The 15,611-nt window shown below is 39.8% G+C and overlaps 1 protein-coding gene and 1 long non-coding RNA gene across 6 annotated transcripts in view; one reads left to right on the top strand and one right to left on the bottom strand.

The window, feature by feature from the left end:
- The window catches only part of Cep85 (centrosomal protein 85), a 50,774-nt gene that overhangs the window by 17,805 nt on the left and 17,358 nt on the right, over positions 1 to 15,611 (top strand). For 4 of the 5 annotated variants that reach the window (XM_013154050.3, XM_063235801.1, XM_013154049.3 and 1 more), the window contains 6 exons: positions 2,305 to 2,376; positions 5,818 to 5,970; positions 10,570 to 11,267; positions 12,671 to 12,804; positions 13,668 to 13,785; positions 15,425 to 15,610. In XM_013154050.3, coding sequence (XP_013009504.1) covers positions 2,322 to 2,376; positions 5,818 to 5,970; positions 10,570 to 11,267; positions 12,671 to 12,804; positions 13,668 to 13,785; positions 15,425 to 15,610 — 1,344 coding nt within the window. In that variant the 5' untranslated portion in view covers positions 2,305 to 2,321. Of the gene's footprint in view, positions 1 to 2,304; positions 2,377 to 5,817; positions 5,971 to 9,847; positions 10,077 to 10,569; positions 11,268 to 12,670; positions 12,805 to 13,667; positions 13,786 to 15,424; position 15,611 lie in introns of those variants that run through there. The other variant, XM_013154052.3, reaches the window with a different exon arrangement.
- On the bottom strand, positions 2,277 to 12,478 carry LOC106027990 (uncharacterized). The gene is made up of 3 exons (XR_001201573.3): positions 12,380 to 12,478; positions 5,312 to 5,424; positions 2,277 to 2,769 (listed from the first exon to the last, which is right to left on the bottom strand). It is a non-coding gene; the product is annotated as an uncharacterized LOC106027990 (long non-coding RNA).

Raw genomic sequence — 15,611 nt, forward strand, 5'->3', positions numbered from 1 at the left:
CTGTGATCTCAGCCACCCATCATTTTCATATGAAGAAACCAAGGCACAGATATATTAAGAAATTTACCCAAGATTACACAGCTAATAAATGGCTAACTGGAAGTTTAGTGCGCTCGGGCTTATTTTTTCAGGCTTTAAATCAAGTCAGATCTGAGTCAGTGGTCTGAACTTTACTGTATAGATACTGTGCCACTTGGGAAGATACTGTTTGTCATTACTAGTAATAACTAAAGCTTTTATTTACACATATAGTAATTAGTCTCCAGTGAGTTATCAGTTATGCCATTCTGATACGTTTAAACATAAATGTTTTAAGAGAAAGGGAAATGGGAAGAAAACCATGTGTTTCCAGCTAAGTATTGAAGTTGTATTTATGACCAAGATTTCTGTGTAACATGCGGCTTTCATTACTAGTGGAACCTATGGTTTGCTTTATCTTAATCATAATTGTGGTTATGTTTCACTGGTGGTTTGTTTCTTTAGTTCTTTCTGTATCACACCCCTCCCATCAGATATCTCATGGCTAAGAAGTTCCATGGCAAAGTTTAATTTTTAAAAGTAATACTATTTTGGGCCAGGAATATAGCTCAGTGGCACAGTGCTTCCCTGGCAAGCCCAAAGTCGTGAGTTCAATACATAGGTACCAAAAAAAAAAAAAAGGTAGTTATTATTTTGTAATATAACAGTTGTATGGGTTCTTGGATCCATATTGGGAATCCATTTGGTTCTGCATTTTCTCTGCTTGCTTTAGAAAGAATAGGAAAACAGCCAGCTCTCAGTATCCTACTTTTCTCACTATTTGTCTTCCTTTCTCCCTGTCCTTCTACTTCCGTCTGTTCATCTGTCTGTCTGTCTGTGTCTGGTTTTGTTAGTTTGTTTGGGGTTTTTGTTTTGAGATAGAGTTTCACTATGCAGTTCAGGGTGGCCTTGAACTTACTTTGTAGCCCAGACAGGCCTTGAACTCACTGTGATCCTCCTGTTTCAGCCTCCTGAGTGCTGAGATTACAGGCATGCACCACACATTTGGCCTCTCTCTGGTTTTTTGAGACATATAGTCTTGCCATGTAGTTCAGGGTGACCTTGAACTTCCAGTAATCCTTCTGTCTCAACCTTCCAGAGGCTAGAATTACAGATATATGCCAGCTGCCTGGATGTGTGTTTGCTTTTTTAAATCCTGTGATGAGTAAAAGTATGAATACTTGAATACGGTATATGGTTGTGATACTGTAAATAGGTATTTCTTCTTCATCATGTTTTCTGGCGTAGCCATAAAATCCTTGTATGCTAATAAGTTGACCATTGGCTACTCCTGTATAGCTTCAGGATGGGGGCTGGTCATTAGAAAGAACAAGACAAAATTTGAGGGTTGAGGCTTGCAGCCCCAACTTTTGGGGAGGGTAGTGGCCAAAGGTTAAGTTGAACAGTGATTTAATCATAGTTGCCTGTGTAATAAAATTTAGTTAGTCTGTCAGAAGTCCCCATAAAAACCCAAAAGGACAAGATTGTGAGCACTTCTGGAAAGCTAAAAGTAGGGAGGGTCTTAGAGGAGGGCATAGCCAAGACAGCATGGAAGCAGTAAACCATGTCCTATACACTTTATCTGTATCCTTTGTAATATCCTTTACAATAAACCGGTACCTTTAAAGTGTGTCAGAGTTCTGTGAGCTGCTCTAGCAAATGCTAGCTACTCCAGCATCTTAAGAGGAGCTAAGGGGTCATGGGAAGTTCTTGGTTTTTACAGTATGGGAGATTAAACCTAAGGCTTTCACAGTAAGCTACATCCTGAAGTGCCACTGCCTTGAGATAGGATCTCATTAAATTGCCCACACTGGCTGAAATTTGTTGTTCTGCTGCCTCAGTTTCCCAAAATGCTGGATTACAAGGATATGCCACTTATGCCTGGCAAGGGACTCTGATTTATAGCTAGTTGGTCTGAAGTACAGGTAAAACATCTGGGAGGTAGGTCACAGTTGGTACTTGAAGTGAGATAGTCTTGTGGGATTGAAGCCCTAGTCTGTGGAATCTGATTCTGTCACCAGATAGATAATGTCATAATTGAGTTAGAAGATACTTGGCTGGTGTCCCCTGCAGAACTACTTATGTGATGTGTAAGAGAAACACCTTGGGCTCCCAATCTGGTGTCAGAAGCATGTTGTGAGAATGAGTATACTGTAATGTGAAGAACTGCGTTTGTTAATTCATACAGCCTCAGAATGAGTTTGACAATTTCAGCTGAATGGAAACTTGAGTTACAGGAAATTAAGATACTAGAGACATTTAATGGATTATTCTTTAATTTTACAGTTATTCCTTAATTTTACATGGCCATGCAGGAGAAATACTCAAATGAGAGGACATCTCACATTAATTCACCAGGTGAGTAGTCAAAGTTGTCTGGATTAATTTCTGACTTTTCTTATATTTCATGTTCCTTAAGACACTGAGTATATAAGCATTCAGTACAAAAACCATGAGGCTATACTGAATATAAAAATGGATCTCTCTGAGGGAACAATTATTTATCTCTGGTCCTGCATAGCTTCCAGCAAGACCATGTGACTGTTGGGAGGGGAGGACACATAAAGAATTAGAACAGAAAAACTTTGGAACATAGTTCCATTTGAAATTAGAAAAACAGCACAAACTATTATGTTCTGTGTTGTCTTTGTAATCCTCTGAGTTGTTCAGTCATCTGCTAGCCCACAAAGATCGGAATTCTTAGATGCAAGCAGTCTCTTGTGCTGGTACAGAAGACTCAGAAATTTATCTCTATAATATATTAAGAAGATTTTGAGGAAGGGGAACAAGAAATGGAGAGAAGGGAAAATAAAAAGAATTAAGATGTGTTGTAAACATGTGCCAACTTCATATGGTGACTATATTACATAGTGCAAACATGTACTAATAAAAAATTTTTAAAAATTGTGAGAGCTCAGTAGAAACACTAAATATATTAAGGAAATATACATTTACTTATAGACATTCAGTAGATGAGATAGAATTCAAATAAGTAGCATTTTAAAAATAATCTTAAAGTTTTGAGGTATTGAGGAAAGGACATTTAGGGCTAGGAATTTAACTCAGTGATATAAGCACCTGTGTAATGAGCACAAGATCATGAGTTCAATCGCAGGTACCAAAAAAAGAAAAAAGGACACCATTTTTATGTTCATTTACAATTTTTAAAAAATTAGTATATTTATTTTCTTTGCATTATTGGGATCTAACCCAAAACTTTTGCACTGAGTTATACCCTGGCCTGTTTTTTATTTTGAGACACCGTTTTGCCTCAACCTTCCAAAGTGCTAAGATTGTAGGCCTGTGCCACTGTGCTAAGCTAAGAAAAGGACAAATTTTATTCAATCAAGTATAGTTTTTTTTTTTTTTTTTTTTTTTATCGGTACCAGGGATCAAACTCATGACTGCGCTTGCAAGGCAGGCACTTATGCCGCTGAGCTAAATCCCCAGCCCCAATCAAGTATAGTTTTCTTGAACTTTAAAATCCTATAGTACCTTATTCATGGTTGACAGGTAGTATGTATTTGTAATAATTTTTTAGGCTTGCTGCTTTTCATATAGCAGGCATTGTTTTAAGTGTTGAATCAATTCAAGATTTATACAGCACCTTGAAATGGTAGTATACACCTGTAGTCCTAGCACTCTGGGAGGTTAAGGCAGGAGGATCATAAGTTTGAGCCCAACCTGGGCAACATACTGACTAATTGAAGACCCTGTATCAAAAAAGGGCTGGGTATGTAGTTTAGTTGAAGATCCTAGGTTCACTCCCTAGTCCATACACATGCACAAAGATTCATTCGGTTAAGTACTTATTGACTGTTCGCTATATGGCATGCATCGTCTTAAGGCTAGATTGTAGTTTCTTATGACAATTATGTATGTAATAGGAAGGCTTTTTTGGTTTTTGGTGGGTTAATTGATTTGTTTTGAGCCAGAATGTCTCTTAAATATTGCAAGCTGACCTTGAACTCACTGTATAACTCAGGCTGGCCTCAAATTCACAATGATCTTGTCTCAGCTTCCCACGTGCTAGGATTACAGAGGTGCACCATTATGCCCAGCTTTCAATGAGGAATTTTTGTTTGTTTAGTTTTTTAAGTTATTATTATTTTGAATCTTTTTTTTTTTTTTTTTTTTTTCAAAATCAATGAGATGGGGAGAGGGAGAGAAGGGGAAAGAGGGAAGGACAGGAAGGGAAGGGGAGAGAAAGAGGAGAAGGGAGAGAGAGAGCGAGCCTGTTTTCCAGGGATCGAACTCAGGACCACAGGCTTGCAAGGCAGGCTCTTATGCCGCTGAGTTAAATCCCCAGCCCCGCCTGTTGTTGTTTTGAGACAGTCTTGCTATATAGTTCAGCCTGCCTTGAGCTCAGTATGTAGCCCAGGCCAGCCTCAAACTCACAGCACTCCTCTTACCTCAACCATCCAAAATCTGGGATTATAGGCATGTGCCAGCATGCCCAGCAATAAAAGTTTTTTGGAATATAGCAATTTTTAACAGAGCTACATAGTTTTCTGATGACTTTGTCTCTTTTCAGTAGTATCTTTTCCAGATTAATAATGGTCTTTGTGCCAGATAGTAGGAAACAGTATTCGCAGTTGCGACTACTCAGGTGACAGAGGCAATAGAATCACAAGTTCAAGGCCAACCTGGGCAGATTAGTGACACCTGTCTCAAAAATAAAAAGGGCTGAGACTGTAATTCACTGGTAGAGCATTTGCCAAGCATGTGCAAGGGCCTGGGTTCAATAGCTGATGCAGAAAAAGAAGAAAAGAAAAAAAGACTTTGCCACAAAAGAAAAATTTTTAATATTTGATAAGGCTGCTGCTTTTGTCTTTTGGTTCCAGGGCCTTGAGCATGCTAGACAAGTAAATAATGACTGAGCTATATCCCTAGCCTGATAAGGATATGTAATATAACACAAAATAATTTCAGTAGAAACTGAATATATTGCTGGTGTATACCTATAATCCTAGCTGTTCAGGAGGCTAAGGCAGCAGGATTATTTGAGCCCAGAAGTTCTAGGCTAGCCTGGGCAATGTAAGAGCTTGTCTCTAAAAAGATGGATTTAATTAATCAAAGAAATCAGTTGTCAAACTTAAATTTGAAATAAGCACAAGCCTCTATACTAAATGCATCAAAACTTTTTGGTGTATGTATGGTGGTGAGGATCCAGCCCAGGGCCTCACACATTAGGCAAGACTCTACCACTAAACTGCATCCCAACCCCCAAAATTTTTATTTTAGCAAATGTCTCTTAGAACTGTAGTATAAAGCCAGTTGTGGTGGTACTCACCTGTAATCTCAGCATTCAGAATGCTAAGGCAGAAGGATCACTGTGAGTTAAAGGCAAGCCTAAACTACTTAGGAAGACTCTGTCTCAAACAAAGAAAGGGGGTGGAAAAGACCCTGCAAAGGAAAGAATGGGAAAATTGGAATCAGAAAGACCTGGGTTCAAGTGTCAACTCTTTTTCTCTGTAACTAAGGAAAATACTTAGCAGTAAGTATTAGGTAGGTGAGATGATGTTTCTAAAAATGTTCTAGGTTTCAATAAATTAGCTGCTATTAAATAGGAGTATTTGTTGTCCCAGTACTTCTGGATTCTTGGTAGGTATTATTTCTGTCTTTGATTATTCTCACATCTTATGCTATCTTTACTTAAAATCAGCCACGTCAGAGGAACTGCAATAGGCATAGCTAAGAAAAAAGGATAGGATGCTGTTTTCTATAGGTTTAACTGATTTTTTAAAAAATGATCTCACCTAGTTCCATACAAAAGGTGGAAAATGCCTCTTGTTTCAGGTTCCAATGTGATTCAAAAAGGAAGCTCCCTGGGGACTGAATGGCAAACTCCAGTTCTCTCAGAGGCCTTTCGGAGCCGCTTTAGCCGCTGTTCAAGTGTAGCTGACAGTGGGGACACAGCCATTGGTACATCATGCTCAGACATTGCAGAAGGTAAGATTGGTTGGGTTTTTTTGGTGTTTTTTTTTGTGTGTGTGTGTCTTTTTTCTTTTTTATTGGTACCAGGGATCGAACTCACGACCACACACTTGCAAGACAGGTGCCTATGCTGCTGAGCTAAATCCCCAGCCCCAGTAAGATTGATTTTTAACACAGGATCCTACTGTGCAGTTCAGGCTGGCCTTGAATGCACTAGGTAGTCTGGGCTAGCCTTGAACTTCAGTAATCTTTGTATCTGACTACAGGCATGCACTACTATGCCTGGCTACTTGAATCTTCTTAACCTATTCCTCTCCCATCTGGTCTATGGTTCTCTTTGTATTGTCAAACCCAGGACCTCAGGCATGGTGGCAAGCACTGTATCCCTGAGCTACATTCCTAGCACATGAAGTAATTTTTTTTTTTAAGCAGTACTGGGATTTGAACTTGGGGCTTTTGCACTGAGGTACATTCCCAGCTCTTTTTAGTTTTTACTTTGAGATAGGGTCTCACTAAGTTGCTAGATATTCTAGGCTGGGCATGAATTTATAGTCTGTTTCAGCCTCCTGGAGTGCAGGGATTACAGGAATGTGCCAATGGCTAGCTGATCTTCCTTTTTGCATTCTTCCTTTCTTTCTTTCTTTCTCTTTTTTTTTTTTTTTGGTACCAGGGATTGAACTCACAACCTCACGCTTGCTGGGCAGGTGCTTATGCCACTGAGCTAAATCCCCGTCCCCCCTTTTTGCATTCTTATATATTATTATCTCTGTACTTTTTTGTCCCCTATTGTTACTTGGGAATAAACCCAAGGCCTTCCTATGGAGCTGTATCCCTAGCCCTTTGAAAAAAATTTTAAAATTTAAGACAGGGTCTCACTAAGTCTCTAAATTGCTCAGGCTGGGCTATAATGTGCCCTGCCTGAGCCTCCCAGAATGCTAGGGTGACACACGTATGTCACCATGCTTGGCTATATTTCTTTACTTAAATTAAGTACAAACTGCCAGATAGTAGTTTACAAGGGCATTTTGTTTTCTATTTAGATGATGAGCTCCTAGAGGGCAGAAGATCTAATGATAAAAATTAACCACTGTTACATACTTTGTGATAGGTACTATCCTAAATTTTTCTGCATTTGTTCATTAATACTCTTGAGAACTCTATATCCTAGGGCTGGGGATTTAGCTCAATGGCATAAGCGCCTGCCTTGCAAGTGTGCAGTCGTGAGTTCCATCCCCGGTATCCAAAAAAAACACCTCTATATCCTAGCACTTGAGAGGCTGAGGCAGAAGGATTGCTGCAAGTTTGAGGCTACAAAGTGGATTCAAGGCTAGTCTGAATTGCATAGTGAAACTCTGCCTCCCTCTCCCCAAAAAAACTATGAACTATTTTATTTTTTCCATTTTATAGATGAAAAAGCTGAATTTCAAAGTGACTGAATGAGTTGATTACAACCACAAATCTAGTCATTTTGACACTTAACCATGTCATCTAAATACATATCTGGGGAGAAGGGGACATAAAATGATTATGATGTGTTAATGTCTATGTACTAACTCTTCATAATGAATGTGATCATTATATACTGCAAACATGTACCAAAAAAGTTTTTAAATAAATAAATATATCTACTTTTAGCTTACTAGGATGACTGATCAAAAAGATGATAACAAATGTTGGTGAGAATATAGAGAAATTGGAACCTTTATATATTGCTGGTGGAAACATGAAATAATAGGGTTGTTTTGGTAGTTTGGTAGCCCCTCAAAATTTTAAACATGATGATTTAATGAACCAATAATTATACTCTTAGATATATACCCCAGAGAAATGAAGACATAAATTCACACAAGAATATATACTCAGATACTCACAGCTTACTAATAACAGTCAAAAAGTAGCAACAACCTGCATATTCACAACTGATGAACTGATGAGTAATATATCCCTATAGTACAATAGATTATTTGGTAATAGAAACAAATTAAGTACTCAGATGATGCCAGTTTGACGACCTTAACATTATGCTAATTCTTTTAAAAAGCCAGAAAGAAGGCCACCTATTGCATGATCATTTAGATGAAATGTACAAAAATAGGTGAATGGCCTAGGAAAAGTTACGGGAAGTGGAGTGCTACTGCTAAAAAGCAACAGGTTTCATTTTACAATGATGAAAATTAAAAAAAACTAAACAGTGATAATTACACAGCTCTATACATATGCTAAAAATCATTGAATTGTATACTTTAAGTGGGTGAGTTTCTGATATATGAATTACATCTCAAAGTTACTTAAAAGAATGTGGCTGGGGGTATAGCTCAGTAGGAGAATGCTTGCCTAGCATATGTTTGATCTCTAGCATTGCAAAAGGAAAAAAAGAGTAGTTGGATATGGTGGTTCAAATTTATAATCCCAGCATTGGAGTGGCTAAGGCAGGAGGATCACCACAAGTTTGAGGTCAAGGTCAGCCTGAACTATATATTGAGACCCTGTCTCAAAAAACAGAAAAATGAAACAAAATAAAAGAGAATAGAAATGTTTGGAAAAAATAAAAAAGGAATGAAAAGGGAAAGGAGATAACAGAAAATCCTGTATCTAATAGTAACTCCTAGATACCTGTCACTAATTTTAATAGTTTGATAACTGAATGTATATGTGAACTGTGCTCAGTAAATTATAGATTTTGAAGTAGACAGGATTTTAAAAATCAATCTTAACTCCTTGTTGCTAGTGAATAACAGTTCTCTTAGGGTTAAACAGTTTGCCTAAGGTCCCTCAGCTGTTTATTATATTCTGATCTCCTGACTGGAAGGTTTTGTTTTTCCTCTACTGTAGAGGCAGGTGCTTTACCCCAGAGCTACACCCCTAGCCCAGGCTGTAATATTCCTTCCATCAGTTTTGCAATCAAGAGTGTTGCTATGGGCTAGGGATTTAGCTCAGCAGCATAAGTGCCTGCCTTGCAAGCAGGCAGTTGTGAGTTCAATCCCCGGTACCAATAAAAAGGAAAAAGACAAAAAAAGAATGTTGCTATTTTCTCTCTTTTTAAAAATTTTTTCTATTTTTATTTTTTATTTTTTGAGGCAGGGTCTCATCATGTAGTCCAGACTAGCCTTGAACTCACAGTAATATTTCTGCCTCACTCTGTTAAGTGCTGAGATTACTGGTGTGTGCCAGCATGCCCAGCTGTATTTATTTTTGACTTAAGACTTTTCTCTTATATGTACAATAATGGGACCTTTTCATTTTGACAGGTATTTTTAGAAATCAAACATTGGTCTGGATTTTCCCTCCAGTAAATTGACTGACTGTATGTAATTTACATTGTTACACAGATTATAACACAGAGATTGTATGTTGTGTTGTTTTGTTTTTGAGACAAGGTCTCACTGTATAGTTCTAGGTGGCTTTGAATTCACTATGTAGTCCCACTACATAGGAGGACTTGTGGGAGTCCTCCTGCTTCAGTCTCCCAAGTTTGAGTTTGCAGGCACGTACCACCATGCCAGATTCCTTATTCAGTTTTCTGCCTGTTGAAAGTAATAGTAGATATGTGACCTTATAGTCCCATCTTATCTGCAACTCACTGTCCTAGCACATTCATTTTATAACCTTGTAATTCTTCTCAAAGTATACTTGAAAGCTGGAAATAGGTAGAAATGTGAAACTTTAGCAGCCAGGCTGATTAGAGTTGTCTCCCAAGACTAGAAAGAAGCCATAGGAAAGACAAATGTAGTCTGAAGGAAAAATGAAAAACAAGGGGAAAGTGAAAGACAAATTGTAAAATAGAGGATTTCAGTGTGTACTGACTTGAGAGTGCTCACTGTGCTAGGGTGAAACCTGAGAGTTACTAAGAATAACTTTCATATCCAGGCATTCAGGTCTGGGGTGTGTGAGAGAGAACAGAATCCTGACTCAGATGCTGCGCTCCCTGTTTGCATACAGAGCAGGACTGTCTGGTTCACCTTATTCTTTGGATAGTCCAGATTCACTACTCACTTTCACTGGGGAAGTTTTGGAGGCTACAGATGATTCTTGTACCCCCTTGGAAAGAATATTTTTAGATTTTACAGTTCGTAGAATTTTCCAGCTTTCAGAAGAGCAGGACCTAATCCATTTTCCTTAAAGTAAGTGGTTATTCTTTTTTTAAGTTCACTTTCCAGTTTTAATTGTTGATTGCTTGATTTTTAAATCAAGTACAAAAGAGTATAAGTTAAAAGTGAAGCTGTTAGCAGGGTGTGGTTTCACACACCTGAAATCCCAGCACTCAGAAGGCTGAGGCAGGAGGATCATTGCAAGTTCAAGACCAGCCTTGGCTACAAAGTGAGCTCAAGGCCAGCCTGAGCTGCTGTTGTAGACCCTGTCTCAAAAAGATTAAAAAAAAATAATAATAAACTAAAGTTGTTATTACCTTTTGTTGATTTACCTTGTGTATTGTATTTGAAATCCTGGAACACACATGTATTGGTTAGGTTGCTGTGTCTTTATGCCTCATACTTGCAGTCCTCTCTGCCCACTCTGCCCAGCCCAAAGACAGGCAGAGAATATCTGGCTTAACAGCAAAACTCAAGAAAATTTGCTGCTTCAGTTTTGACTTACAGAAGACTGTTCTCTCCACAGATTTTTGCAGCTCAAGTGGCAGCCCTTCTTTTCAACCTATTAAAAGCCACATAACCATTCCAACAGCCCATGTGATGCCTTCTACTTTGGGGACCTCTCCTGCCAAGCCAAATTCTACATCTGCTGGATCATCTTCTTCAAAACTTCCTTTGTCAGGATTGGCTGAAAGTGTGGGGATGACAAGAAATGGAGACTTTGGTGCAGTGAAACGTTCTCCAGGCCTGTCTAGAGATCTCATGTATCTTTGTGGTGCTACAGGGGAAAATGGAATCGAGCAGTCTCACTGGTTTCCAGCAGTGGGCCATGAAAGAGAGGAGGAGATGAGGAAGTTTGATGTTCCTAGCATGGAACCTACTCTCAATCAGTCCACCATGATTGATACACTTTATTCAGATCCCCACTACCGAGTGCACTTCCACAACCCAAGAACTGATCCAAACAAGGAAGTGTATAAAGTATTACCTGAGGCTAAGAAGGCACCAGGCAGTGGGGCAGTATTTGAGAGGAATGGACCACACTCTAACAGCAGTGGAATGCTCCCTTTGGGATTCCAGCCTGCTCCTGGACTCTCCAAGCCTCTATCTTCTCAAGTGTGGCAACCAAGTCCTGACCCTTGGCATCCTCGAGAACAGTCTTGTGAACTCAGTACTTGTCGACAGCAGCTGGAATTAATTCGTTTACAGATGGAGCAAATGCAGGTAGAAACCCTTCTTTTCTTGGTTGTATGTAGGTTGTATGTGATTCTTAAGCTGTATAACATTTATCCTATGAGTTTTTGTTGTTTTATTTTTCATTTTGAGGCAGAGTCTCACTAAATTGCCCAGCGAGCTTAAATTTGCAGTCCTTCTGCTTTAGCCTGCCAAAGCACTGGGATTATAGGTGTATACCAACACACCCAGTTTACTGTGTACATTTGTGTTTATGTGTGTGTTTTGAACTCACTGTGTAGTTCAGGCTGGCTTTGAACTGACGTGTAACCTCGTCTGGCCTTGAACTCATGGTGATCCTCCTGCCTCAGCCTCCTGAGCACTGGAATTACAGTTTTGCACCGCCATTCCTAGCTCTGCCCTATAAATTTTAACTCACAGAGAACAGTTGTTAAGAAATAAGGAAGATACTTGTAGATACAAAATGAAAGTTTGTGAGCTCTGTGCTATTGAACATGTCAGTGGTCTAATCAAACACCAGATAAACACTCATTAAAGTACAAGATTGTAAGGGAAAACCCAAACAGGTACCTTGGTACTCATCATCAACCGGCTTGTGAAGGTTCCTGGAGGCTGGTACAAAAACAAGTACCAAATTGTTTTGGCTGGAAAAGGTAGCAAGTCATGAGGCAATCAACACCAGTTCCAGCTTGCATTTCAAGTACCAGATGACAAGACCAAGACAAAATTTTCATGTCAGAAGGTACCAAGTACCAAATTCAACAAGTTTTAGAGCAATCACCAAGATATGATTATATATATACCAGTCACTACACTAGGTGCTTTTTTTGGGGGGGTCTTTTTCCTTTTATCGGTACCAGGGATCGAACTCACGACTGCCTGCTTGCAAGACAGGCACTTATGCCGCTGAGCTAAATCTCCTGCCCCCACTATAGAGAATTTTGTTGAGTTCTTATGGCTCCCTGATGAGGTAAATATAACAACTTACCAAGTCCGTTGAATAATCTTACAAAGCTGATAAGTAACAGAGCTAAAGTTTTAAAATCATCTTTGAACCTGTGTTCTTTTCACTATGCCACTTTTGTATTTCTTTTTGTATCCTTGTACAGCTAAAGAGTGGGAAGAAAGCAGAACATACGTACCTTTCCTGGTTGGTGAGGACATTTTAGCTCCTAGTTTGCCTCTACTGCCAGATAATAAAAGATAACTGACCTTAGAAACTAGACTGTGTCCAAACAGAGGGTGTTTAGTTGGCAGAAACCTCTCTGGCAGGTTCTTTCCAGTCATGCATCAGGACTAAAATTATTTCATAAACATTGTCCTTAACAGGCTGAGCCAAACTGGGCCTTGATTCCAGAGCTAACTAGGTACCACCCAGATGTTTTTAGGTGCTTAGAGTCAAGATCAAGCCCCTCTGTCCTTTTTGTTTCCAGCTTCAGAATGGAGCCACCTGCCATCATCCTGCTGCTCTTCCTCCTTTATTGCCCACCATAGAACCAGCACAGTGGGTCAGCATCTTCAACAGTAATGAACACCTTTTGAAGGAAAAGGAACTTCTCATTGACAAGTAAGGTGGCAAGGGATACTGCAAGTCCAGGCTTTCTTCCTCCATGTCCCTTTGAGGACACCTAATGAGATCCTCCCAAGGGTAGTACACTTCCTTGTGTATGGGCCCATATCTCTTTTTCTTTTTTTTGGTACTAGGGATCGAACTCATGACCGTGCGCTTGCCAGGCAAGTGCTTTATGCCACTGAGTTAAATCCCCGGCTTGGGGCTGGGGATTTAGCTCAGCGGCATAAGCGCCTGCCTTGCAAGTATGTGGTCGTGGGTTCAATCCCTGGTACCAAAAAAAAAAAAAACCCAAAAAATCCCCGGCTCACATCTTGCTTTATAATAGAGGTAGATTGAAGATTGATAAATATCTTGTTTTATGTGTGAAATACAAGTCCTATACCACTGTAGGGGCTTTAGGGGATGCCATTGATCTTTTTTCATTTTCCTTCAGTCATCTTTCGTGTGTGTGTGTGTGTGTGTGTGTGTGTGTGTGTGTGTCTGTCTGTCTGTCTGTTGGTGGGTATACTGGGGGACTGTTCTGTCACTGAGCTACATCTCAGCCTTATTCATATATGTAGGTATATATGTATGTATTTAATTTTGAGACAAGGTCTCACTAAGTTGCCTTTCTAAGACTTAAACTTAACAATTCTGCTTCAGCTTCTTGAAGTGCTGAGATTATGGGCGTATGCCACCAAATGTGGCTAGTCATACTTTTCATTTGTTTTCTTTCAAAAGCAGAGTTAATATCCAGAGTCAAAGTTTTTGCTTATATAAATTGTAGGGATTATTACTCCTCTGTCTAAGAAAAGTAGGGCTTGCATTATAAGGAGCTTAGTATTAGGACCCAGAGATGTTTCTATTGGCTTTTGCAGGCAGAGGAAACACATTTCTCAACTAGAACAGAAAGTACGAGAAAGTGAGCTGCAAGTCCACAGTGCTCTTTTGGGTCACCCTGCCCCCTTTGGGGATGTCTGCTTGCTGAGACTGCAGGTAAGATTGGCATCCAGGATGGCATTTTGCTTGTCACAACTCAGTGTTTTTCCTGAGCTTGACACCATTAGTTACCCAAGAGATACAAAAGAGATCATAGAGTAACCCTAATAAAAAGCACCTTTTGTTGTGCCCTTGTGAGGATAGAAAAGGCTTGAGTCAGGTAAAGTTCTGGATGTCTTGGTGTCAGGACATACTTGGAAAGGAGAGCAGAATGAAGTAGATGGTACCTTTCTGGCACTGGGTGTATTGTGAGACGTCTTAATCTATGAGCCCTGGTCCAAATGGGGAGAGACAAGTGCAAAGGAAATTTACAATGATTATTATTTTTATTCTTCCATGCAAGGAACAACTGAAGAAAACCATACTCTTACAGAGGTCAGTGTATATGGGATTTGAGTTGTTGAAAAGAAGCCTGCTTGGGGCTGGGGATTTAGCTCAGCGGCATAAGCGCCTGCCTTACAAGCAGGCAGTCCTGAGTTCGATCCCTGGTACCAATAAAAAGGAAAAAAGACACACAAAAAAAGAAAAGAAGCCTGCTTTTTTTTTTTTTGATACGAAATTTCCATATGCGGTTCAGTTCAAGCGGCCTTGAACTCACTTTGTAACCCAGGCTGGTCTCCAGCTTGCAGTGATTCTCCCATCTCAGCCTCCCAAGTGGTGAGATTATAGGCACGTGCCACCATGTCTGGTGACTGCTTGTTTTTTTTTTTTTTTAAAATATATGGGTTTGGGGTTTTTTGGTGGTTTTTTTTGTTTATTTGTTTGTTTTTTAATCACTACCAGGGATTGAACTCGCAACTGCGCACTTGCAAGGCAGGCACTTATGCCGCTGAGCTAAATCCCCAGCCCCTTGCTCTTTTTTTATGTGTGGTTTTTTGGAGACAGGGTCTCACTGTATAGTCTAAGCTGACATTGAACTCACTGTGTAGGCTGGGCTGGCCTTGAACTCAGTGCAGTCTTGCCTTAGCCTCCTGAGTACTGGGATTATGGGCATGCACTGCCACACCCAGTGAAGCCTGCTTACTGACCATGCTTTCACAATTTGGGTTTTTGACTGATGAGTATTAGGCCCTAGTACTGGCTTTGCCACATAGTAGGCCTATTAAGACAGTCCCATCTTAAAGAATCAGGATGTTAGAATGGAGAGGGCTCTTTAGCAGAAATCTGGTTTAGCCCTCTAATTTAGTGATGACTAAACTCCAGGAAGGAGAAAGTACTTGCCTAAGATCATACAATGAATGAGTGGAGGAAGCCAGGCCTCAAGCCCAAGTCCTAGGATGTCTTGTCCTGCATTCCTTCCATTATATAACAAATCCTTAGATACTGCTTTAAAGCAGTGGTTCTCAAACAGCAGTATGTATCAGAATCACTTGAGAGTGTACTACAACACAGGTTATAGTGATCCATCCCCAGAGTTTCTGATTCAGTGGGCCTATAAGTAAGGCTCTAAAATTTGTATTTCTAAACAAATTCTACCATCAGGTGATGATACTATTTATCCTTGTACCACATTTTGGGAAGCACTGCTTGGAGAAAGGTGATACTTGACCATGAAGTGTGTTGGGAATAAGTAAAGTACAGTATATAGAGTTGTAAGGGTAGGGAACAGTTAACGTATGAAGTATCTGTCTGGCAGGAATTGCAGCGAGAGAACACTTTCTTACGTGCACAGTTTGCACAGAAGACAGATGCCTTGAGCAAAGAAAAGATCGAGCTTGAAAAGAAACTTTCTGCTTCAGAAGTTGAAGTCCAGCTCATCAGAGAATCTCTCAAAGTGACACTACATAAGCATTCAGAGGAGGGGAAGAAACAGGAAGAAAGGG

Source organism: Cavia porcellus, unplaced genomic scaffold, assembly GCF_034190915.1.
Source record: "Cavia porcellus strain 051 isolate PalLab524CR breed Dunkin Hartley unplaced genomic scaffold, mCavPor4.1 scaffold_25, whole genome shotgun sequence".
Lineage (NCBI taxonomy): Eukaryota > Metazoa > Chordata > Mammalia > Rodentia > Caviidae > Cavia > Cavia porcellus.